A 26,712-nucleotide genomic window follows, 5' to 3' on the forward strand; every position below is an offset into this window, starting at 1 on the left:
ACAGACACCCTGGCTGTGTAGCACTGGAGGGGGCCCAGCACAGCACTTCATAGGGATCTGTTAAACCATCTCACAGGGCTGTGTTCTCTCTCTTTTCATCCTTGCACATCCACTGTGTGCAATCCTTCAAAAACGAACCTGAACATAGGCAATCGCTATGTTTACACTTCCGATACAGGGACGCAGTGGGGGCAGGTGGTTACAAATCCTGCCAGCAGGATGCCAGCCAGAGACAACCAGCGAGGATGGACCGAGTGCTCAGAGCTACTGCCTTGAACCATATGAACCTGCTCATGAGTTCGTGACTTGTATACATTATACAGCGTCTGCCATTCTGCTTCTCTAATTTGTCTCTCTTCAATGTGTTTCCAACTGAAGTCAACGTTCACCGTGTTACTGACTAGCCCACGTGCCCACGGCTTCTACGGGGTTTCCCAACCTGCTCATCACTTCCTCTCCCTGCTGTCTTCTCAGCCACACGTGTCTTCACCCATGCTGAGGGAGCCCAGTTTTCCCGTGTAACTCAAACTCACTGTTACCTGTCGGTTAGAGGAGTGATCACAAGTCGAGGACTGTTTCCTAAATATTCATAGAAGTACTGGAACTGGGCATCACAAATGTTAACGAAGCAGTGCTTCCGGGTGTCCTCCCACCGGTGACGGAGTTGAGACAGCCAAGCAAACGCCTGGGGACTGACGACCTACGAAGAGCACAGGACCATCACATGCAAGGCACAGAGCTCGGAGGCACCAAGCTTAATTGGTGAATCGAATCAACTCTTTTGAGTCCCATTTAATTCTAAAAATCTCACAAAAGGGAAATCTCTTGCATGCTACTGCAAATTGTAATTGCAGATAGATGGCTGAATCCTTAATAAGAAATACATGTGTAATTAAAGTCTTCATTCTGAGAAGGCTTTTACAGTAAAACAATATCAATTTGTTCAAGCAATGCTTTCTCCCTTCTCAAGAATCGCCCCAGGGCATTTGATCACTTTTGTGACTTTATACTCGTATCGTTAAAATCAGACTAAAAACACACTCTGTTAAAATGACACATAATTCATAATTTCTAAATGTCAGAGGTAAACTGTGCTTGCAACAGTCCCTTCTCAGCCCAGTCTGCTCTTAGTACGGAGGTTCCCCACTTCACTGTTTGCTAAATCCAGTAACAGTGTCTTTTTTCATGACCATTATTTACTATTGCATCAATGTCATCCATTCTTCCAGTTTGAAAATATAACTCCAGTCTCTCCAAATACCATGACCCTAGAATTTGGGGGAAATCATTGATGTTACTGAAACTATTATCTACTAATTTGTCTGATGTCTACATAAGTCTCAGCATTGCCTTTGTATGTGTAGTAGATGATCGTCACCTAGACAAAGTCTGTATCTCTTTTAATACAAAATAAAGGACATATTTTAAATAAAAATTTGTCCTACCACAAGCAAATCACCATTGATAAAACATAATGGAATATGTAAGAAGGTGCATGGTCATATTCAAAGTGTAGTTATCAATGATTCATTACCAAAATGAGAATACACAGTGAGTGGTATCTTGCAAGGATCGGTTTTGGATTAGCAATTAAAGAATGTTAATGGTCTTGAACCTGGATCAAGAAGTATTTTTTAAGTTTATGGCTTCCACAAAGAAGCATTTGCTTGCACTTTGTGAAGAGAATTAAACTTCACTTTGATTTTAATAACTTGAGAAAGAACTAGAAAAACAACAAAAAATTTCACAATATATACATGCATTCAAATTATGAAAGGGATCAACTGATTTTAGTACCAGCGCCCCCCACCTCCCCAAAGGGAGGTCTGGAGGAAGCCAGTGATGGGCATGACACAGCAATGCTGTTTGGTAGACAAGTATGCCTGACATTTATAAGCAGGGGCATGTTTCGGAGAAGGGGTGAGAAAGTCCTCTCACATTAAAAACTGCCAATATCTAAGAGACACGGGACTTTTGAGAGGGATGCATACAGCGGTTACCAGTGCACGGAAAGGATTAGAAAACAACTTCTTTAAAGAAGGTCGCTTAGCCTTGAAAGGAAAAGACAAGGAGTGCTCAACATTTCTCTCTCTTCAACAGGAAAAGAACCAAAGGCACAGGGAAATGGTTTAAATGACACAAACCGTGTCGCCATGGGCTGGGTGAGCCACAGAGGTGAGAAATGAACACGGAGACTCCTCAGGCTTCTCCCACCCTCGGTTCGTTTCTTGGATGCTCTGGATCAGGGGCTCCCGACCTGACAAAAGCCCTGGGGAATGATCATCACTAGGGATGACTTCCCCGAGGACGATATGCTAGCTAACTCAAACCAAACTCACCCAAAGTGAGTATAACGAACTTCTCAGGGCTAATTAAAATACACAAACTATTAAAAAAAAAGTGACTTTCTTAGAAGTACTCTTGACAATAAACACTACTATTAGGAAACACCAAAAACTACATGAAATCTCCATGAAAAACTTGCCTTCTGAGAGATCAGCTTTGCCACCACATCCCGGGCGTGGACATCTATGGTGCAGACCGTCATGATCTTCTGCCTGTCTCCAGGTGGAAGTTCTCCCAGCAAAAGTGCAATCAGCGCATTCAGCTGGGAAATCTAGGAAGAGTTTTTTGAAAAGGAGGTAAGGGTGACAAATACAGAATCGAACAGCCCAACGGTCTTCATATTTGTAACGTGTCCATTAGTTCACAAAAGAATTTCAGTGTTATCTCAGCTGGCCCCAAACAGCCCGGGGAGGTTTGGAGATGAAGAGAAGAATTTATGAGATTAATTAATTTAAATAATAGAAATATCATTACCTCCTCTGAGCCGAGACTCAGAGAAGACCCGTGAACCTGTCGGTAATGACAAAGTCAGAGGTGGAAGCAAGGTCTCCCGGAGGCACTGAACTGACTCTGCACCCCGGTGACGATGCGGCCCACCACCTGGCTGGGGGAGAGATGACTACAAATCTTAAAAGGTCAGTTTGAGCTAATGTCTATAAAAGTATAGGAAGAGTTAAATATCGTATGTTTTATTGTTTGTTTTTGGCTTTGGGAAGTTTTCTGGCATAGGAGATAGTGACGATTACTGAGAAAATATTTGAGTGTAGAGCTGAAGACCACCCTGCTTAATTCTTCTTGACATCCCTGTTCTTGTTTAGGTCTGTGGGTTTCTTAGATCAGGATTTGTCAAACGACAGGTCGCTCCACAGAATGGACAGGAACAAGATGGAATGGAATGACACGGGAGACAAAGTGTGGCATTACCGTAGGAAGAGTGACATTGTTTTGTGACACTTTGTCTCAGTTTCAGGCTTTTGAGTGCATACACACACACACACACACACACACGTGTGACCTTGGTCTGATATGAAACATTTCTCACTGATTGTGGTCAGCAGGGTCTGAAAGATACTCTCTTAGGTGGTTATTTTTGTTAGCAAGCTCATTTATACAAAACATTCCTGCCTAACTCAAGGCTTATTAGCAAAAAAGAAAAAAAGAAATCTTTTAACCCGGAGTAGCATATTGTAAAACAATCCTATTCCCTTTCTTTCTCGCTCTGCAGAGCACAGTGAATTACTAACCGGTAGCTCCTGAGAGCGCTGGTAACAGGCAACCATGGCATCTCGCCAGAGGCTCTCAAACCTGTGCAGCCCACTGTCAAAACACCTTCCCCGCAGCGCTATCACCATGCCCCAGGAAACACCCAGCGCTGCAGACTTCCCTGGGATGGCGGTGCAGTGGAACTGGGGAGGGTTATGTAACAACAGAGAGAGAGCAGGCAGGGAGACAAAACCCGTAACACGCTCCACGGGCCTTAAGTGAGGGTGTACAAGGAGCCAGGCACTGACTAAGCACATTGCCTGCATCGCCTCACTTAAATCTTCACAACCACCGATTTTCACCCGGATTTCGGTGAGGGAACTGAGTCACAGACATCGTCACCACATTTACCGAGATGGGAGGGGAACTCAGACCCAGACAGCCTGACTTCAGAGCCCGTGCCCTCGCTGGTCCCACCACACAGAGTCGCTGCACCAGCCTCCACGCGCTGACCCGCCGGGCCCTCCGAGCTGGAGAAGCAGGCTGGACAGGAGCACCCCAGGGAGGCACGATGGCAAACACAGGGGAAAGTCGGTTAAAGGAATCAAAATAGGCACTCCAGACATTCAGAATGTACGGCCGCCTTACAAGCAGCAACCGACTTTGACTATCTTACATCTATACAATGTGACAGAGACAAAGGCAATCATTTTTCCACGGGTGCCGCGTTTGATGTTCAGCACCCACTAGGTTTCGGGGTCCACAAAGAAAAGGTCTGTGTCTGGCTCGTTCACTGCTCTGTCCCCAGAGCCGCTGAGGAGCGAGCGTCACACAGGAGGAGCTCAACGAGTGTTTCCCGAAATAGATAAGTTAATGCACCAGGTGCGGGTGAGTTTTTCAAGACAATTTATCCACGCTGATTAAAAAGAGGTGTTCGGCTTTGGATATCTTCTCATCTGGGTCAAGATAGCCAGTCTCAGAATCTCAAATCTTACAACAGTATCAGTATCTTAAAAAGAGCTGGCTGTAGCCCTAGCCAGTGTGGCTCAGTTGGTTGGAGCATCATCCCAAGGACTTGTTCAACTCCCAGTCAGGGCACATACCCGAGTTGGGGGTTCAATCCCCCATCAGGGTGTGTACAAGAAGGCAACCGATCGATGTTTCTCTCTCACATTGATGTTTCTCTCTCTCTCTGTCTCTCTCTCAAACCAATGAAAAAAATGTCCTCGGGTAAGGATAAAAAAAAGCATTGGTTGTAATAAGAGTAATATCTTATAATGTAAGAACATTTATAAGTTAAAGTGCTTTCACATGCATTGTCTTGCCAGACCCTCTTTGCAACCTGTTATTTCTCCATGGCTGCGTCACTTTTTCACCAAAGTTCAGTCAAGTGAAAGAAGATTAAAAGTACAGCTCACCAACATTATCTGCACAGCATCATGTGTTAGGAATCCTTTGTTGTCTCTCCAGATTAAACCCATTCCAATGATAGTCTTATAAGTAACAAAACTCTGCATCCAGAAAAAGGAAATAGTTATCAAACGTCTCTGTCATCTGCTCTGTGGTCACACTATCATCGCATGCAACTTTATGGCCTATGACACATAAAACATCCTTGGCAGCTTTTAAGACATATACCTATCATGCAATCAGTGCTTATTCTTGTCCTTAATCAAAGCAGAGTCACAGGGTTTTCTGCCATATCAAAGATGTTTGCCTCAAGTCAAATACCTAGCAAGCCTTCCAAAACTCAAGTGGCTTTTACCTGCTACCCCTTGGCCTTGAGCTCATTCATGAGCACAAAGCCTTCCATGACCTCCCACCACCACGTCCTACCTCACATCAATCCAGCGGTCCCAGCCTTCTCTCTCTGTTTCTCCGTCATGGCTGCTCCCAGGCCACAGAAACTGTTTCAATTCGCCGGGAGGCCTTTCCACTCTGATGGCTGTTCAGCTGGCTTCCTCTCACCATTCAAGTCTTAGCTCAAATTTGCCTCCTTCAATGGGTCCTGCCTGGCCATCCCGTTTACTATTACCCCCTACCCAATTATTCCATATGTTTCTACTTCAGTTTCTTCATGGCACTTCCTGTTGTCCTATCGTTCACTTATTTATTTCCATGTTTACTGTTTGTCTCCTCCACTTGACTATAAGCTCAAAGGGCCAAGCTCTTGGCCGCCCTATTCAGCACTACATTCCCATACCTAGGGTAGCAGCCAGCATAAAGCCTGCACTTCATAAACACACATTATATGGGCGAAGAGAGAAATGAATAAATGTGACAGCAATGGCACATACCAGAACAACATCTTGTTCTTTCATTCAATCACTCTGGCTAGTGTTTCCAGAGCTTATAGGCCAATGAGTAGTTCAGACAAATAATTGCAATTGCTTCACCAGGGCAAGAACAGCGTACTATGATAACACAGAAACAGGGCCTTGCCTAACCCAGGGCTCAGAAAGGCATTTTGGGGAAAGGGTATTTGTTGCTAAGACCGAAAGACTGAGTACAATTTAGGTTGCAGAGAAGTTAGGGTAGGCCACCCAGAAAGGCCGTGTTTAAGCCACAGGAAGCAGCCTGTATACAGGCCCAGGATACAGCAGGTGAGCTCGCCTAGGAACTGGAAGAAGTCTAGAATGGTGACGGAGAAAGGGAAAGTGGGGCAGGTACATAAGATGCTGGAGGGGAAGCCAGGCCCAAACATGCAGGACTTGGCCAGCTTAGTGCAGAGTCTGGTGAGATGTCGCTGAAGAGTTCGGGGAGGTGGATTAATAATTAGGTATGTGTTTTCAGATGATGAACTGGAGGGAAACTAGACTGAAAAAAAGAGACCAGGCAGGAGGATGCTGCAGTCACCCAGGTGACAAAAGAGTGGCTGGGACTGGGATATTAACAAAGTGGTGGGGGAAAAGTGAGAATGGAGATATTTGGGGCAAACATAGAGATGTGGTCGTTGATTGGACATTGCCTGAAAGAATCAAATGGCCTTGTAGTGTGAGAAATTTGTGAACAGTGTCATGCACTTTCTGAGTTTGCAAACATCGGACAACACAGGAAGAACATTTTCCTTGTAACAGCAGAATCACTGCAAGTTCACCAGCATCAGGCCTGGCAGATCTCCCAATCCAGGGCCACTCAGGCTGCTGTGGCACCCAGCTGGAAGGGGCCCCTCTGCAGAAACGTTAAAATCTCACTCAGCAAACCAAAGTGCACATTACAACATAACTGCTCCAGTACTGTGGGGTCAGCTACCAAAACCATCAATCCCTTTCCCACTGGACATAACACAAAAATATCGTTGTTCTTGTTTTAAAGCAATAGAAATGAGGACCTCTAATCCCTGCAATGTTTTGATTTCAGCACTATTAGAAACAATGGATTTTTATTTCTATCTGCTAGAATGGAGGAAGCTGCAAGCGAGTCCAGTCCAGACTCCATACTCATCCCTACTACCAGGGCATGAGTTTCCTACTACAGAATCCCAGTTTGTTTCCTTCCTTCTGCATGTTAATTTCCTACTTCTCCTTAATCACATTGCTGAAACCACCAGCACAATGCTGGGTGGTGAACGTCAGAGACAGCACATATAATTACCCTGACACTAGTGGAAATAACTCGAATGCTTCAACACAAAGCATAATTTTTTTCTGCAGATTTCTGAAAGATTATCTTCAAGTTACAAAGTTTCTTTCAAATGCTTATATTAGAAAAGAAAAAGGTGTAAAATCAACAATCTAAACTCAAGAAATTTGAAAAGGAGGAGCACACTAAACTGTAAGTACAAAGGAGATAATCAAGATAAAGCAGAAATCAGGGAAATATAAAACAAACAATGGAAGAAGTCAAAGATTAGTCCTTAGAAATTATAAGTAAAATTGATAAACACCCAGAAAGTCGGATTAAGAAAAAAAAGAGAGAGAGAGAAAACTCGAATCAACACCAGCAGGAATAAAAGGAGGACATGACTCCAGGTCCTGCAGATGTGCTGAGGACAATGTCAAGACACCCACATCAACCCAGTTTGGAAACTTAGGTCAGGGTGGGCAGACTGGTTCTGTGAAGAGTGGACAATAAATGTTTTAGGCTTTGCAGGCTCCGCGGCCTCTATCATGACCCCACTTGGCTGATGTAGTGGGAAAGCCACAAACATAGATTCAGAATTCCTTGACAAAATATTAGCAAATAGATTCCAACAAAAATATATACAAGGGAAGTTTATTTCAGAAATGCAAAGCTGGCTCAGCATTCAAAAATTCACCAGTGATTGCTTCACAAAGTATGTATGTCCAATCCTCTGTTAAACACCCGAAACGAAAGTACTGCATGTCAACTGCAACTGAGAAACAATTCGCCACAGTGATAGAACAAAAGAGGCAAATCACCTGAACATCTCAACAAATTTAAAGAAGTTCAATGCCTCTTCAAGATAAAAAGTCTCAGTATCTAGTAATGAAAGGGATTTTCCTCTAGAAAGAACATCTACAAAAACCTATACCTACTATCCTACTTAGTAGTGAAACATTACATTATTTTTCTTTAAGTCTATGAAGAGGCCAGGATGTCTCCTTCCATTGTTTCTATTCAACATTGTACTGAAGCGCCAAGCCAATTCAATAACTCAAGAAAAGGAAATAAAGAGCAAAAAAAAGAATGGAAGATAAGAAGTAAAACAATCATTATTTACAGATGATATGCTAATATACACAGAAAACTGCATGCAATTATCAAAACAAAGCCATACTAAAACTAGCAAGTAAATTTGGCAAAGTCCCAACACACAATGTGAATATTTAAAAATCAATATATTCCTATATACCAGCCATAAACATTGAAAAATAAAATTTAAAAATTAATTAGCATATGTTTACAGCATCAAAACATATCAATCATCTAAAACTAAGTCTAGCAAGAAACATGCCAGATGTCTACATTGAAAACTACCGAAAACATTGTTGAGACAAATTAAGAAAACCTATGTCAAGAGATACGCCATGCTCTTGGAGTGTAAGAATCATCACTACTGAGATATCCTCCTCCCAACATTGATATTTATGTTTATGCCATCCCAGTTGAAATTTAATTACACTAAAAGATTAACTAGGCTTTTAAAAATAAATATTGTGATAATGAAACTTATGTTGAAATGAACACAACCTGGAATACAGCACAGATCAATGAAACAGGAAATTCTGGGAACAGACCCACATAAATACACTCCTTTGACTCTTGACCAAGGTGCCGAGTTAATTCAATGGAAAAAGAGAAGAGCATGGATCACAGACCTAACCGAAAAGTCCAAAACCAAAAAGCAGCTAGAAAGAATCAGGAGAATGTCTTTCTGACATTAAGATAGGCAAGAATTTCTTACATATGACACAAAAGTGGTCAATCATAAAAGAACAATTTGATATACTATCATACATCAAAAGTAAAACATTCTACTCAAAAAATATACCATTAATAACTTGAGTATAAGTCTATTCATTTTCTAACAAAGGACTTGCACCCCCAAAATAGAAATCCTACAACCAACCATAAAAAGACTCCTGGGTCACAGATAAAAGAAAGCTCATTAATCACAGCAATAGCATTAAGTAATATCAGAATATCAGCATTTGCACTGGCCCCTGACCTAAAACTTTCAAAGGATAACCTAAAAAGGGCCATATGATGCTTGTGCATGCAGTGAACTGTGTTACAGAACCGGCACCCCAAGTTTAGCGAGCCCAAATCTTTTATAAGAATCAGTGAGCATGGCTGACCTCTGCCCTGGAGAGAGACACCGTCTCCCTCTTCCAAGGACACCCACTATACAAACACCCGCGCAAAAACAGTTCAGAACAATGGTAGTCAGTCCCTCTACTCACAACATGCACAAAACGTGAGACTCACAGAGGATTGTCTCCCCAAAGTGTTACATGAAAAATCCAGACCAGAAAGGATATGCTAATTTGTGAGGCTGGCCAACAGAATTTCCTTTTGTACTTCATCATTGCCTCTTTTTTGCTATCAAGATGATCAAAACCGGCCCTGGCTGGCGTAGCTCAGTGGATTGAGTGCGGGCTGCGAACTAAAGTGTCACAGGTACGATTCCCAGTCAGGGCACATACCTGGGTTGCAGGCCACGGCCCCCAGCAACTGCACATTGATATCTCTCTCTCTCTCTCTCTCTCTCTGTCTCTCTCTCCCTTCCCTCTCTAAAAAATAAATAAATAAAATCTTAAAAAAAAAAGATGACCAAAACCTTAAAAAATGAGTGAAGAAATTTTTCCCTCTTTTTCTACACCCTAATAGTTGCTATAACATGGTATTTTTCTGTTCTTTAAATGTCTGACAAAACTATTGGAACTGGGCTCTATTTATGGGGTATGCATCTTTAACTACTTTGACCACCATTTGAATTATTTCTGTGGTCTACTGGTCTACTCGTTTCCCACCTCATTTTGAATCAATTTTAGAAACAGTGTTCATAGAAAGTCATTCATTTAATTTAGATTTCCAATTTAAATCACAAGTACTGTTATACAGCCTTTTAAAAATCTCTCTCAGAGGCTATATTTTCTTTCTCTATCTTTCTGTTGCTTTTGCTTTGTCCTCTGAATGGCAAATCTTTGTCAGTGTTATTGATCTGTTCAGAGAACCAACTCTTGGGTTCATGGATCAGATTGGACTCATATGGTATATATGAGTAATAAATCATTTTTTTCTCATTACAGGGATCTTGAGTTTTACCTCAGGATCTGTTCTGCTTCTCTTTCTAGAACTGGATTGGCCAACTACAGGCTATGAGCCAAATCTAGCCCACCACGTGTTTTTACAAATAAAGTTTTATTGGATCCCAGCCATGCACATTCATGTTAAAATTGCCTATGATTTCTTTTTTATAACAGCAGAGCAGCGTAGGTGTGAAAGAGACTGTATGGCCCATAAATACTGAGATATTTACTATTCGATCCTTCTGAGAAAAGTTTGGCCAATGCTTGCTTTAGAGTCAAAACATAGTGATGGCAGAAGTCATCAATAATGTCTCACTTTGTTTATGAAGAACTTCTCAAGGCTTTTTTCCCAGGGACAAATGTTCTCAACCACAATCTCTTGGTATGTACAGGAGACAGAACTGGATCCAAACGTCCATCTCTTTCACACTTAATGCCTATCACTAACCATGGACTTGAGATGTGTTTTACACTTATTAAACCTGAGTTGGTAATTCTTGTGGAATTACAGTGGGATAAAATAGGCTCACTGTTACAATAGCTTCTTTTTTTAATGTTTGAAGTGTGGTTTTTCTCTGCTCTTAGTTATCTATCACTTCATTGCCATCTGCTGTCTAACTTCCAGGTGTTCCTCAAATTATCTGGTCCAGTATTTCCAGAAGCAACATGAATTTTTGTATGTAACTGACTTGTCATTCAATACGATTTTTGATGAGAAGAGAGGTAGAGCATTTGTGCTCTGCTCAAGATTTTATGGCTCCCTGCTGTATTGTGAAGCATGAGGCTATCAGCTCACACTTTCTGTAAAGGCAAAAACAACAACAACAAAAAATTCATGTCCAATATACACTGGTTAGTTGCAGGCTTCTCTACTCAGAGTCAGGACAAAAAAAGAACATTGTCAACACTGTATCCAATTTTTTTTTTAATCTTAATCAGTGACTAAAGGTGAGGACAAAAAAAATGGCTCCACACAGAAAAATGAGTGTCTCTTTCTTATACGTATAATATATCTGGTTCTTTGTGCTGGGGGAAGGCTGGTGGTTAGTAAGAAAAGTTTTACATTGCTAATCTTGAGTCTTATTAGAAGTGCTCTGGGTAATGTCACAGCATACTAGCTATTAATTTTTTAAAGTCTGAAATTTTTTGAAGTCTGTCTCTTTTTATTTATTTTTTGGTGATTTTCACACAGCTCAGTAATAAAAACTGAATGAAAAAAACTTTACCAGATCCCAAGCTCCAAACTACAGTACTTTTTCCAAGGAACCTTCAAATCTGATTAAATTTAAATTGATTATACTTGTCATACTTTCAAAGACTCTGACAAGGCAAGGACATATATCCAAAATGTGGTATTTTTGCTTTTAATCTCAAACTATCTAACATACAATCACATGAGGTCTAGAGCAAAAATAGTTTAAAATAATTATCTTAAATTATTTATCTCACTACAGTTTGGGAGTGAGAACTAAGGAAAGAAATTACTTGTTCAGGCATTTCATCAGTTATAGCCAGCTCAAATCTCAGTTTTAAAATTAAGCTATTTTTTAATATATTTTATTGATTATGCTATTACAGTTGTTCCATTCCCCCCTTTATTCCCCTCTGCTCTGCACACCCCCTCCCACCCACATTTCCACGTTTAGTTCATGTCCATTAGTCATACATATAAGTTCTTTGGCTTCTACATTTCCTATACTATTCTTAACCTCCCCTTGTCTATTTTCTACCTACCATTTATGCTACTTATTCTCTCTACTTTTTCCCCTTCTCTCCCCCTCCCACTCCCCTGTTGCTAACCCTCCATGTGATCTCCATTTCTGTGGTTCTCTTCCTGTTCTAGTTGTTTGCTTAGTTTGCTTTTGTTTTTGTTTTAGGTGTGGTTGTTAACAACTGAGTTCGCTGTCATTTTACTGTTTATATTTTTATCTTCTTTTTCTTAGATAAATCCCTTTAACATTTCATATAATAAGGGCTTGGTGATGATGAACTACTTGAACTTGACCTTATCTGAGAAGCACTTTATCTGCCCTTCCATTCTAAATGATAGCTTTGCTGGATAGAGTAATCTTGGATGGAGGTCCTTGCCTTTCATGACTTGGAATACTTCTTTCGAGCCCCTTCTTGCCTATAAGATCTCTTTTGAGAAATCAGCTGACAGTCTTATGGGAACTCCTTCATAGGTAACTGTCTTCTTTCCTCTTGCTGCCTCTAAGATTCCTTATTTTTAATCCCGGGTAATGTAATTATGATGTGCCTTGGTGTGTTCCTCCTTGGGTCCAATACTCCTTTGGGACTCTCTGAGCTTCCTGGGCTTCCTGGAAGTCTATTTCCTTTGCCAGATTAGGGAAGTTCTCCTTCATTATTTGTTCAAATAACTTTTCCACTTGTTGCTCTTCCTCTTCTCCTTCTGGCACCCCTAATTCAGATGTTGGAATGTTTAAAGATGTCCTGGAGGTTCCTCAGCCTCTCCTCATTTTTCTGAATTCTTGTTTTCTCCTTCTTTTTTGGTTGAATGTTTCTTTCTTCCTTGTGGTCCACACTGTTGATTTAGAGTCTCAGTTTCCTCCCCATCACTCTTGGTTCCCTGTACATTTTCCTTTATTTCCCTTAGCGTAGCCTTCATTTTCTTATCTAATTTGCAACCAAATTCAACCAATCCTGTGAGTATTCTGATTACCAGTGTTTTGAACTGTGCATCTGATAGTTTGGCTATCTCTTCACCGCTTAGTTTTATTTTTTCTGGAGTTTTGATCTGTTCTTTCATTTTGGCCTTTTTTTTTTTTTTTTGTCTCAGTGCACCTGCTACGTGGTGAGGGGTGGAGCCTTAAGTATTCACCAGGGCAGGGCAACCCACATCCCTGTGCTGTGACGCTGTATGTGGGGTGGGGGTCTGAGAGGAATAATTGTGCTCGCTCTGCTCTCTGCTGGATTTCAGTCACTTCCCCCACTTCCCACAAGTAAAGTGGGCCCTTCTGGTGCTGATTTCCGGATGGCTGAGTTTGTGCACATTCTAGAACCCTGTGGGTCTCTCCAATGAACTCTCCTGTGAGGCTGGGAGTCTCTCCTGGCACCTCAATCCCCACAGGTGTTTTCAATCAATGATTTGAGGCTTTATTTCCCTGCGCTGGAGCCCTAGGTTGCACGGACTGTCTCGCTCCCCAGGTGTTCCTCTCGGTTTATCCACACATGAATGTGGGACCGCCTGTTCCACCAGCCGCCACCTTGGCAGTCCACAGGTGCTGCCTTGACACAACCCCTCTCCACCCAGCTACCTGGCCCCACCCCTCCTACTTGTCTGGATGATTACGTCTTCTTTAACTCTTTGGTTGTCGGACTTCCATACAGTTCGATTTTCTGTCAGTTCTGGTTGTTTTTGTCTTTAAATTGTTGTTGTCCTTCTTTTGGTTGTGGAAGGAGGCACAGTGTGTCTACCTATGCCTCCATCTTGGCTGGAAGTTAAAATTAAGCTATTTTAAAGGAATAAAGTTCATTTTAAAAACTGCTCACAACTTTACCAAGAGTAATTTTTAATTAAAAACAAACTCCAGCAGATGGTTACATCCATTTTCAAAGAGAAAAAACTAACGGGGTTTCAGTGGAGAGGCACAAACTTCTCATGAGACAAACTGCGGCTCCACAGTCCTCAAGCACTAGCTTCCCTAATGAGTGTACACGTATCGGCTGCAAAACTGGAAGCTGTATCAAGGCATCTATTGGCTGCTGTGCCACACGGTTCAGTTAGTGCTAGAGGTTGTCTTCAAAGCTGCTTTCCTTTCTTTCCCTTCTGTATCTCCGCGTTCTTCTTTATCTTTAACAATAAGCAAATCAAGAAGTTGAAAATAATAAAGCTGATAAAAATAAAATATTTCTAAAATATCATTTATTATTTTAAGCAATAAAATATTCTAGTCATCATCAAAAAGTGATAAGTTGCAGTCAAGGGAGAGTTGAACAGAGGGAAAAAATTAGAACAAATTAAGTAGAGGTATGTTAAAAGATTTATCTTTGAGCAGTGATTAATAATAGCTGAAATTTAAGAAAGAGTATTTTAATGAAGTATTTTAAAATATCCTTATTTAGTATGTAATTAAAAATAGTTATAGTAAAAGCACAAGTATCAATAAGGTAACTAATCAGAAAGTTGTTTTCGTAAGCATAAGAGAATTCATTTCAACTTAACCGATTCCCTCAGTACTCTATGTCCATGCAAGTACAACTATTTAGCTTGCGCATCCAAACGGCACTGACCGGAACTGCAGAGATGTTGGCTTAGAAGGGAGCCAGGAACTTCCTTCAATATGATACTGTTACTGCAAGCTGACGAAATAGAAACCAGTGTCCCACATTCCGAAGGATGTAAAAATCAAGAAGACTATACCTTATTTTCTCAAAAGTAAACGACAAAAATTTCTCTACTAACATAAGTTTGGTGGTTTCTACCCAAGATTAAAAGAGCAAAATGAAAAGAAATAATCAACACACTCTAAACTTTCTTGAGTGGGTTACAAGTATCCCTCACTATCCAAACCTATCTGATTTGTAAGGCACCGAGTTCAACGGGCTGCTACAAAGGGAAGCTATGGGAAGCTGTGGGAAGCAGCCTGGGTTCTGCTGAGCCTGCCAGTTTCACTTACAAATTGTGCGGCTGCGCAAAGTCACTTAATACCTCTGGATTCAGCCTTTATGCCCTGAAAACAAGAAGAGCAGAGAAACTAATGTTTCCACTCCTTCCTGAGCCTAATAGTCTCTTACTCTGTAAGCTGAAGGAAAGGCCGCATTTCTGAACTGTCCATGGCTAAGAGCACACTTTAAGACAGGGGCTTAGGGATGAATAAAATGGAATTCGAGGTAGACTGTTTTCCAAAGTTGCTCACCTGTGATTTATAAATTAACAGAAAACCAAAATACCTACATGAACACGTTTGTCTTTGTTGAACAGTCATCCGCCTTCCTGACTCATGCACACACTCTGTGGAGAGCACACGCTCAGCCCGGATGGAGTCTTACATGGAAGGGAATGCACAGAGTATTTAGGTATGAGTGACGTGTTAGAGCCTTGGGGGTAATGGACGAGATGGAGGAAACCCATGTGGACAACCAGAATAACACAAAGGTGGAAAGTACAAAGTTCCACAACTAATTGCTAAAATCTACCTAGCACAGTGCCGTGCACACAGAAGATGCTCCTTGCATGATGAATGAATGATTGAATGAAGCTTATCTGAAGTCCCTCTAAGTCTCGAAATTATTTATCTCTGAAATACCTGTTTTTTATGGAAATCCTTTAGGGCTGTTTCATAGCCTTCCTCCAGCCTGCTGAAGGCTATCCCTACATCCGTCGTCCACCAGATCTGCGAGCTGGTTAGGGCAACTTGAGCCGGGAAATCGAAAATCCACAGTTCCCTAGGTTTTTCCTCATAGGCTGCTATGGCTTCTGTGATAGAATGTCGCACCGTTTCTTGCATGGTCTGTTCAAGTTGCAGAAGCCACGTTTCCACCTTGGGAAGCAAATTGAAATGTTATAGCACAGGATTAACTATGGAAGAGGGGTAATTCTACACTCTCACGGGCTCGAAGGCCACACGGAGAACGAGGCCTCAGCTGGCTGTATCTTAAACCCCTGGAGAAAACTAGGAGAGAAGGAACTCAAAGGCAAGGCAAACAACTGATGGGAGTGTTTTTCCTGCATGAACCTGTCCATTCCTGGATGTACTACTCCTCTTATTTCACCAACCGGCTGGATAACAACTTTCCAAACCCTGCAGGAGGTGTTTGTGATTATTCGTTTTTCAGATCTGAAGATAAGGGGATTCTAGACGGACATCCGTCTGGTGACACACCGGGTTTTGAGAAACCAAACATCACAGCCATCTATAGAATAATGCGCTAGAATACTCTTTAGAGCTTTGGGGACATGGGAAACTTCTTTTTGAAAACATATCTTTGGATGATTTTTAAAACTGCTCAAAATTCTTCTCTAAAAGTTTCATAGTTCTTAGTATTAAGACAAGGAGTTTTCAGCAAGTATCTTAATTATATTGCCTACTGGTTCTCTTCACACTTGTCAGAAATTAGACAGCAGGAGAGTGTGCAGGAGAGGACAACTGCTGACTGGTGAAAATTAATCTTTCTTTTTAAAACTCAAGTTTATTTTGCTCCCACAAATATATTTCAGCCAGTTTTCTATCCTATTCAAATAGGCTTTGTTATATTTCTCCATACACATTTCCATGGAATGATATTCTGTCACAAAAAGGGTGCATATACTATTTGCAAATAATTGACCGTGCTAATGAAAAATGACTGAAATAAATTCCAAGAACCACGTGGGATGCTGAGGATGCTAGAACTCTTTCCGTTCCCTGCGTCTGTGAAGAATGGCAGCATCATGCACTCCCAAACCTCTTTCTCTAGAGAGCTGGGAAGACGTGAGTGACACGTGGTTCATGAGCTGACAGCTTCCCTGTTCAAAGGAAAGGGAAGCGCTGCCCCGGATACGGCCCCAACATCCCAACAGCCTTCTCCTCTGAGCTCAGGGCTGGGCTTCGTCCGCAGGCATGAGTACAGGGTCTCCCATCTAATCACTGCTTCAGTCATGAAGCGCAACTCTTAATGGCACCCAGCAACAAGGTCCTTCAGTGAACCAGGCATGGTTTAAACATCTTCCCCGATACTCTAGCATCTATGTCCTCCATAAAGCCACTTGCTCTGGAGAACTTTCCAGTCCATTTGGGAAGACCAAACACACAGCTCACATTCAGGTGATTATGCCAACAATGGCGACTCAGTACGTGTTGAGAACTGAGCTCTGATGAGGTCCTTGCTTCACCCCTCCCTTTCTGGTATGTGGTCAGCATCTGCCCAGCCCTCTGTAACGACAATTACCACTATCACTAATTATGAGCATATCCATTTCTTCAGTGAGACTAAGAGCTCCTCAAAGACAGGGGCCATGTCTTACTCATTTCTGGATCTCCAAAGCCTAACCTGGCACCTGGTACATAGTAGGCATTCGATAAACACTACTCAAATAAAAGACAAATAGTCCAAATTGGGAAGAACCAATCACAAAAGTGTGGGGGTTGGGGAGGGCAGGAGAAGGCCTAACATAATAGCATCTTCTTTTATAAAATAAAGGCAATTAGAGGATGAATGCGGTAGATGCTCAGAAGTGTCTCTTCCATGTCGCTTACACAGAGTATGCTAGAATGCTGTGAAAACTTTCAATATCGAGGGTTCCTGCCGGTGACAATGTCATCCATCAACCGGGCTGTCCTCCTTCTGGGCACGATGCCAGTTGACTGGCAGTCGGCTGGGGAGGGGCAGACAGCAGCACGCGTTGTCAAGATAGTTTATGGTGACTTTTTTCTAATCATTGTAATAATATCCTAAAGAGCCCAAGAGATCAAAAAATACACTTTAATCAAAGTGTTCCACCATCTGCTTCCTCATCATTTGGCAGGATTTTTCTGGTACAATATTAAAAAGTAACAGCAAGGAGTAAAGAAAACCCTTATTTTTTTTAAAGGTGGACCATCTCTGCAAGGGACACGTTAAGGAAGCCCCTGCCCCAACCCAAACAGTTCTGTCATTAGAGGCCACGGCTCCGTTCCTCTCTGGACTAACCCGAGCTACCCAAGCGTCATCATAAAAAGATGCAATTCCTCTAACTCATCTGAAAACACCAAGAGCTCTTTCATCTGTCACAATGAGCTAGCTGTTCTTGCAGATCCGTGCTCCGAATATTTTTTTTCACATATTTGGCTGTGGCGGAAGAGAATATGCTAACTTAAACTGTCTGTACACATGATAATTAGAGGACCGGACATCAGCTTGACAGGCGCAATCCACGTAATTTACGAGCGGCCATTGACAATGTTCACGGCAGAATCCTGAACCACAAGCCCCTTGAAAACCTGCTTTACTGAGAGATGCTGCTCCACCCTCACCCCTGAACTCTCTGAGCAGTGGTGACAATACGCTTTGTGAGGAGCGCTGTGCCTGGGCTGCATTTGCTTCTAAGTCTGGGGTCCAACTCATTCAATTTGTGAAAGTCCCTTCTGTCTAGTTCAACTGCCAGCGTCTCTGAGGCCCTGTGGGTGCTGCAGCCAAAGAAGCAGAACCTGGGGAGCCTGGAAGAGGAGCCTGGCAGAGGAGCCCTCTGTCACCCTGGACACAGGAAAACAGGAAGCTCTGTGCACAGAGCTAACCAGAGCCTGACTTGACATGAGCTGATCTTTTTTCTTTTTCAATTCAACCATTAAAAATTATCCCAGTCCTGGCCAATGTGTCTCAGCTGGTTGGGCATCATCCCACAAAGCAAAAAGTCGCCAGTTGGATTCTCAGCCAGGGCACATGCCTGGATGGTGGGTTTGATCCCTGGTCGGGGTGTGTGCCAGAGGCAACCAATCCATGTTTCTCACATTGATGTTTCTCTCCCTCCTTTCCCCTCTCTCTGAAAATAAGTAGATCAAATCTTTACCAAAATTATCTCAAACATCCTCCTCCATCACAAAAAAAAAATCAAATCTTACGTGGCCAATGCATTCGCACTCGGCTTGGAATGGGACATATTCCTTTTCTTTGCTGGACATGCCAATTGCTCTGTGGGCAGAAACATCCTGATGGTCTTCAAACTGCAGATCTGCGATGCTGTCGAAGAGTTTGGCAAGGTGACGTGTTACCTAAGACAAGGTGATGAGCAAAGATAAGAGCATTTCTTACCAGGGATACATTCTGGTGCTCTAGGGAGAACAAAAATTTCTAGAGTTACAGCACTATCTCAAAACAGTTTTCTTCCAAATAAAAATCGCTTCTTAAATTCCTAAGTCTGAAATGAGCCTGGTGGGGAAGCGGCCAGGCACTCGGGTCCCATCGTCAGGGGCTGGGCGGTGAATGCTTACCGCACACTCTCCTGTTTTCTACACTGGAGACTTACCAGCTTCTCCACCTCTGCCATATTCCTGCAGCCACCATCCTGCTGAGAATGTTGTGGCCAAGCTTTTAAAATTCAGACATACTATGAAGAAGCTTATACTATTAAGAAAACTGTGTTAAAACATCTGCACCGAACATGTAAGTCAGACACAGTCTCACCCTCGGGTTGGGTCCCATGTTGGGTACTTTCCTTTGATACTAAGGTGAGCCCCACAACATACTTGTTCCATAAGAAAGGTGGATAGACATTTATCTTCATTTTTATTGATACGGATATTGAAGCTAAACTATTAGGTGACTTCATCAAGTTGACATTGCTAAGAGTAAGCGGCTGTTAGATTTTAAGGCCCCAAGTCCAGGTTATACCTATGAAGGTCAAACTCTTCTGGCAGCCTAACTTTTTTACATCCTAAGTTGTAGGATCTTCGAAGGAACCCCCAATGACTAGTGTATGGAAAGCTATGCAAGTTCCAGACTCTTGGAGAAATAAAACAAACCAAATGAAAAGGCAAAAAACAGCATTTGTTCTGCAAGAGGCATGTTTAAAGACTAAAGCCTCCCTGGCCTCCCAAGAGAACGCCAGAATCAGCAATGCTTATGCATCCAGTTGCGTTAGCACAGACCAGACCAGGAGACGCTGCCCCACCTGGGAGTACCAGCACGGATGGAAGGAAAGATGTGCTTTCTGTAGGTGTACTCACAAGGAGGACTATCGATCAGGCAGGTCGCTCTACCTTTCTTAGGCTGGGCTGAGTGAAGGGCAGAGAGGGAACCAGATCCAAGTATCAGGAGTGAGAAGAAGTGGTCCCTCCTTACACAGGGCACAGATAAAAGCTGCTGAGTAGAAAACAGTTTGGGGGTTCCTTGAAACCTTAAACATAGAGTTACCCTATGACCCAGCAATTCCACTCCTAGGTATCTGCCCAAAATAATTGACAAGAGGTCCTCAGATCCTTGTATGTAAGTGCAGTATTACTCACAAAAGCCAAAAGGTGGAGCCAATACAAATGTCCACTGATGGATAAATGGATGCATAAATTTTGCCATGTCTCTATACAGCCATAAAAAGGAATGAAGCACTGATACCTGCTACAGTATGGCTCATAACCTCAAAAATATCACACTAAATGAAAGAAGCCAGTCACAAAACACCATATACTGTATGATTCCATTTATACGAAGTGTCCAGAGCAGGTAGGTCCACAGAAAGAAAGTAGGTGGGTGGTCATTAGGGGCTGAAGGGAGGAAGGAATACAGAGTGACTGCTTAATGGGTGTGATGCTTTCTTTTGGGATGGCGGAAACATCTTACCACCAGACCGGTGAGATGGTTGCACAACACTGTGGATGTACAGAAGGCCACCAAGTCACAGGCTTCAAAATGGTTCATTTTGCGTGGTGTGACTTTGATCCCAATAGAAAAAATAAAAGGTGCTGCTGCTAACCAGAAGGCAGTTAAAAAGCTATACAGCATTTACCAGCATATAGGTGCCATCTCTGTAATGAGCTTTTCTTCAAGTACAGCTAAACTGGACTTGAAAACAGTCCCAATGGTCACTTCTGGGAACAAGAACAACCTGCCTCAATTCCCTGCATGATAAGACCAAGACCAATATTGGTAAGGAACTCCTTAAGGGGTGATTTAATCTTGGAAGCTCTTAGCCTTAACATCTTTGCTGTATTTGCAGTTCCAGTATTAAAGAAAGTCACAGCAAGGAATCTTCTGAGTGTAAAATAGATGAGTTTTTGAGACTCTCACTTACTTTAAACCTAGACAGAGTAGCAGTCGATGATCACTGCTTGGCTTATCATATTCTCCTCCATCCCTATACATTACCCCAAGGACGTTTATACACAGAGAGTATCTCCAATAATCTAAAAAGTCACTGTGGCGGCCGCAGTGGCCAGGGGAGTGCACAGATGTTCAATGGCCAATGGCGTCTGCTGTGCAATGGGCCTGAGTAGCACGCAGGTGAAAAGCTGCAGGATAAATGAGCCCTCAGCCATCGCACGGCCTCGCACATGACTGCTTTGGTGAGAAAACAGTTGCAAAAGAACTTCTCAGCCTACAGTCGCTCAGCCAGTGGCCAGGAAATGCAGACCCCGTAGCTCACGGGTCCCCCACTGTGTGCACCTGGCGTGTTGGAAGTCAGTTGTCTTCACAGCCTGTCTTCCACGTAAAGCTGCCGAGAGAACAGGACTGGTTTTTATACAAATGTGGACCCTGTTGTCCTCAGATTGGTTCCATTTCTCATGAGAGCTCTTTGTATTTGCTAACACAAAATTAAAATTCCGTCTTCCTAATGTAGTCTTTGGAAAGACCTTTTGACAGTGAAAACGAATACATTAAACTGAACACTTCATAGGCTCCTCTGTCTCACTAAGGAAACGGAAAGGATGTGAGCACTTCCAATCATAAAAAAGCCAGTGACTTCGTCGATATCTTAAGTAGGTTTCTAAAAGGTGAGCAGCAAATGTGGTGGCTCCTCCCCACTAGTGACGCCAAACAAAGACCACGACCAGGGGCCTCAGGTTCCACAGCAAGGCCTACAGCTGCTGGGTGTCAGGCTGCCATGCTGACGAGAGTTCATATTTGGATCTCGTCATATTAAAGTGATATTTTATTTTAACACCACTTTGTAATAATCCTGACTTCCGTGTGTAATTTGGCTGTGGAGAGAATTCCAATGAAAGAGCTGCAACGGAATTCTTTGCAGTGACGATATTTGCGAAATGAAAAGGAATCACACGCATTGTTAAACAACTTGCGGCCAACTGTGTTTTGCGAGGATAATCAAAGACAACCCCCACTGGATGTACAAAGTATGGTGTATTGATTTAAAATAGAGTTGTCTATTTTCTTATCACACACCTACATCCTAAGTCCTTCGGGCATGAGGCAGCCTTTATACAAAGGCATCCACTTAGAATATGACATATTCCTCAATTCTGTCCAGAAGAGCTGCTCTTACTTGGCAATTTCTGGGACAAATGACACTTGGGTGAGCAGTCCCTATTCCTTGCCACTCAGTTGAAGATAAGTGGAGACCAGGGCAAGACGGCCCCCGCCACGACCACCTTCTGTGGCTGTTTCCCGTTGCTGCCTGTTCTCCATTCCTTCCTCAGCCCCAACCCAAACTTAAGGGCAAACCCTCCTTCTACCTTTGGTAGCTAATACCTCTCCACTGCTCTACTTCCTCCAGAAAAGCTGGGATTTTTTTATTGACTTTATTCCAACTAAAACTCATTCATTCCTGCATGCCGTCAGTTAACCACTTGCATCCTGAGCTGTTGTCCTCTTAGTTGCCCTGAGGAGGACTAGACCTTGTGGGAGAAGGTTGTGACACTGTGCATGAGCGCCGAGCTCCGTCACCCCGATTCCTGACACGGGAGTCTGGGGCTCTTCCACTCCGTCCGGAAGCTAACCAAGCGGAAGCCCTGCTGCCCCTGTGGGAGTGTGCGGTCTGAGAGCTTTGCCTCTCTGTCGCTTAATAGTGAGCCCCTTCTCACAAGCACCTTTCCAAATGCCAACATTTCCAGTCTATTAAAAGTATCAGTTTAGTACCATCTGGCGCATCAGTGCAATTTAGGGGATTTCTCAAAAGACAAGTTGGCGGGTTTCCTCTTCTGTAGATTTGGGCTGATGCCATGGAAAGACATTCCTTAATGCAAACGTTTAACATTTCTGAGCATATATATTCTTGATCTTGTCACTGTAGAAGATGCATTATGGCCTCAATTTCCACAATGCTGGCTTTCTGGTAGCCACATTAAAACAGGTGATATTAATTTAAATGTATGTTGGCCTAGTATATTGAAAATATTTTCACTTCAACATGTAATATAAAAATCATTAGTGATATATTTTACATTCTCTTCCCCAGAGTAAGATTTTGAAATCAGGTGTGTATTTTATATTTATAACATATCTCCATTTGGATTTTTAAAAATATTTTATTTATTTATTTTTAGAGAGGGAAGGGAGGGAGATAGAGAGAAACATCAATGTGCGGTTGCTGGGGGTTATGGCCTGCAACCCAGGAATGTACCCTGGCTGGGAATCGAACCTAGGACACTTTGGTTCCCAGCCTGCGCTCAATCCACTGAGCTACGCCAGCCAGGGCCTCCATTTGGATTTTCATCAGAAAGCCTTGATCTGCTTTTAGATTTTATAAAATATACAGTTGCAAAGTAGATTCACACACTCAAGTAGTTTCAAGCACATTTTCCAATAGCTGAATCAAATACCAGTTTTAATATTTGAAGTATTTGAGTTTGTATTTCCATAAGCATCCACCAAAGACTTTTGACCACGGAAGTTAAGCAGCACCCAGATCCACTGTCCTTTGGGTAATCCATGCTGTGGTGAAGTCGGCGTGAATTTTGGGAGTAAAAGTTGACCTTCAACTAGCTTACCAACAGCTAATAGTCACCAAAGGCATTCTAGACACACTGATTTCATCACTCTGGCATTCCAACTCAAGTGTCTTCACTTGGGAATTTCTGCTTACAAGACTGGAGGCTGTGGTGACACCAGACCTCCCTGGCTGATGTGTTCAGGCCAATCAAATTCCACAATGAACTGCAGAAACTCTCACTGAAGCCAACACCCTTAAATCGAGTGTGGCAGGTGGAGGAGTGGGGGGATCTGAAGAATTCAAGTCATTCACAAGATGTCAACATGCGTTATCTGCCCACAAAGGGTATCCTTTCTGGGGATGATGCATTGTCACTCATCAAGCTGCAGTCACCATGTCATCTTGGTCACACTGCTGGGAGCCCATTCAGGAGCGTTGTGTCTGGTGGTCCGAAACGGATCCTGATATTGGAAAGGCAGTTAAAAGAGGGTAGTGTGGCCGGGCTACTTGGCATAATTGCCAAAAGCATGAACTGTCCTGCAATAAGTGGCTGAGAATTCAGAATGCACCTCGACTCTACAGGACCATTTCGGGGAAAGAAGTGGGCTGCGGCTCTGGATGCCTCGGACGGCCCTCGGTTGCGTCTCCTCTCCTTCTCCAACCAGGCGCTCCTCGGTGCATGTTTGCACCACAGAGACAGCTCGGTGTTTGTTCTGGTCACGGACCTCTAGGGACTGTATGATAGCATTTCATGTGAACTTGGGTTGTTGAAAGTTTAATCTGTGTAACAAAAAGACCTCAGTGAAGTCGTACTTTGAACACACTTGGAAATATAAATCTCCAATATTCCAAAGTATCCAAAATTGAATCTTTTTAAAGCTGGTAGGACAGGAGAACTGTAAACCACGTTCACACTGTTGCCGCGAGGCTGGGCTGTTTTAGGTGGTGAGCAGAAACCCCACGTCCTCTTACCAGCACGGAGTAGGCAGGCTGCTGCTGGCCCCGTCAGCATGGCAAGGAGCGATTCTGGAGAGCTCTGTGCTGGGTTTTTAATATTCAGCTTCACTGTCATGTAAAGCCTTTAAATGTCTCCTATTCCTTAGTCATTCTTTAAGGGGCAGTATCAGTGCTAGCACTGAGCAATGTACCTGAGATTTGGGGATTCAGAACTGACAATGGAAATGCTAGGAAGGAGGGAGGTGAGCCGACCACCGCAGTAAGTCTCCCTGGTACCAGAGAAGATAACGCTCTAAGATAGTGACGTGATGCTGTGAAAATAAAAGAATGATTTCAAAGATACATCTTCAAAGTTCATTTTTTAAAAAAATCCAACCTGTAATTTAGGATTAATAATAACAATTTGAAAATGTTGGCACCAGGGACGCACATGTTGTGTGGGTAAGGCATGGAGCATTTTTTAGAAATTATTGCTATTATCTGAGAGGAGGTAAAGAGATTTGGTGGTAAGTAATGAACTTGTCACATTGCATGATCTGTTCCTCTAGCATCGGCCCAGGCCTACGATTAGCAACCAAGAGAAATTGGGTAAGTGCATGTTCTAAAGACAGAGAACAGGGGTTAGGGCAGGTTAGTCCCTCCAGGGCTTGCTAAGACACGTCTCACCCCCTTATCACCACCTACCTGCACACACCCCTTCCATGGGCGGCACTGCAGGGAGGAGGGGAGGAGAGGCTGCTATCCTCACACCTGTTAGTTTCCAACCCAGAGGAGGGTGCTCTGGCTCTTCTTCACTCCTCACGGGGAAGGTCAGGGCTTGTTTCTCCCAACCTCTGCCCTGACATCAGCAAGTGACAGGAGCTGCAGAATCACTCATAGAAGCTACAGGTGTCCTTAAACCCGTGTCACCTGAATGAATTCACTAAAAATAAAAGTAACTAAAGGTGCCTGCAGTAAGTGAATCTCTTGTGTGTCACTTGTTTGGACATCTGCTTAAGTGGAAAAGAAGGAAGAATATGTATTCAAATGGCTGGTGATATGACCCAGGGCAAGAAGTATAAGAGTTGGGATAGAATTAGCTCTGCAGTATATACCCCTTGGGAAGTCCCCCCTCGGCCCCTGAGGATGGCCACCCGTGTGCTACAGGAAACCCAGCACGGGGATGCTGACTGCTGAGGACAGAGAAGCAGGAGTAAGTCACTGCTGGCCAGAGAGACAGGAGTAAGCATTAAGCATTTATTATGGGAAAGACTGACTTTGACACAGAGGCGAGACTGGAATTTTAAACTAGAGAGCTGTTTTTGGAGTATTTATTTTTTTAATAAGAAAAAGGGACCAGGGTGTTATGATACCTGCCCAATGGAGGGGATTACTATTCAGTATAAAGGGATTCAGCAGAACTCACTGGGGATTACTAATTGTAGAAAAACAGAACTGTTTCTGTCGGTATTTTATGTAATCAATACTGTTCAATATACCAGTCACACATGTGTTTATTGTATATAAAGAATATAATGAAAAGAATGTTATTCCAGTTACAGATTTATGCTGTAACATAAATATGTGTTCTAACATACATATGTGTGTGTGTAGTAGATATAAATATGTCTTCTAACATACATATGTGTGTGTGTGTAGTAGTAGTCCTGAAGGTATCCAGCCATGTAATGTGAAAAATAGAGACATTTATTGAAGAAAATACAAGAAACATTATACATAGGACAATAACGCCTCAGTCCCCTTCTCCCAGTTGCCATCAGCTGCCCCTTTGTATGTTCCTGAATCTCATAAACAGTCTGGAATCTCTTCCCTTTCAAAGGTGATTTCAGTTTGGGGAGAGGCCAGAAGTCCCAGGGTGCCAAATCTGGGCTGTTGGGGGGCTGAGTCACCTGGGTGATTTGATGTTTCACCAAAAACTCTGCACAAGACATGATGCATGAGCGGGCACATTGTTGTGATGAAGCTGCCAATCGCCAGTTACCCATAGCTGTGACCTTCTGAATCATCCAAATAGTTTTCACTGAGGAATAGTCAAGCTTCATGCAAAATTTGATGCAGATTTCATTGCTCTACTTGCCTAGTCATTTTAAACATGCTGGCCACACAGTACACATGTCACTCAGTGGTGTCTACTGTCCCCACTGACTAGTACAGTGAAGTCATCATTGTTCACACATACATGTTCCAGTCCAC

At 42.8% G+C, this 26,712-nt stretch overlaps 1 protein-coding gene across 2 annotated transcripts in view; it reads right to left on the reverse strand.

Annotated features, from left to right (window-relative positions):
• The window catches only part of DNAH11 (dynein axonemal heavy chain 11), a 254,392-nt gene that overhangs the window by 164,156 nt on the left and 63,524 nt on the right, over positions 1 to 26,712 (reverse strand). Inside the window, exons 29-32 of one of the 2 annotated variants that reach the window (XM_045827575.1) lie at positions 18,803 to 18,952; positions 15,533 to 15,766; positions 2,486 to 2,617; positions 540 to 700 (exon numbers count right to left, since the gene is read on the reverse strand). In XM_045827575.1, the coding sequence (XP_045683531.1) occupies positions 540 to 700; positions 2,486 to 2,617; positions 15,533 to 15,766; positions 18,803 to 18,952 (677 nt within the window). Of the gene's footprint in view, positions 1 to 539; positions 701 to 2,485; positions 2,618 to 15,532; positions 15,767 to 18,802; positions 18,953 to 26,712 lie in introns of those variants that run through there. The other variant, XM_045827574.1, reaches the window with a different exon arrangement.

This window comes from Phyllostomus hastatus, unplaced genomic scaffold (assembly GCF_019186645.2).
Source record: "Phyllostomus hastatus isolate PE091 unplaced genomic scaffold, TTU_PhHast_1.1 phas_scaffold_78, whole genome shotgun sequence".
NCBI lineage: Eukaryota > Metazoa > Chordata > Mammalia > Chiroptera > Phyllostomidae > Phyllostomus > Phyllostomus hastatus.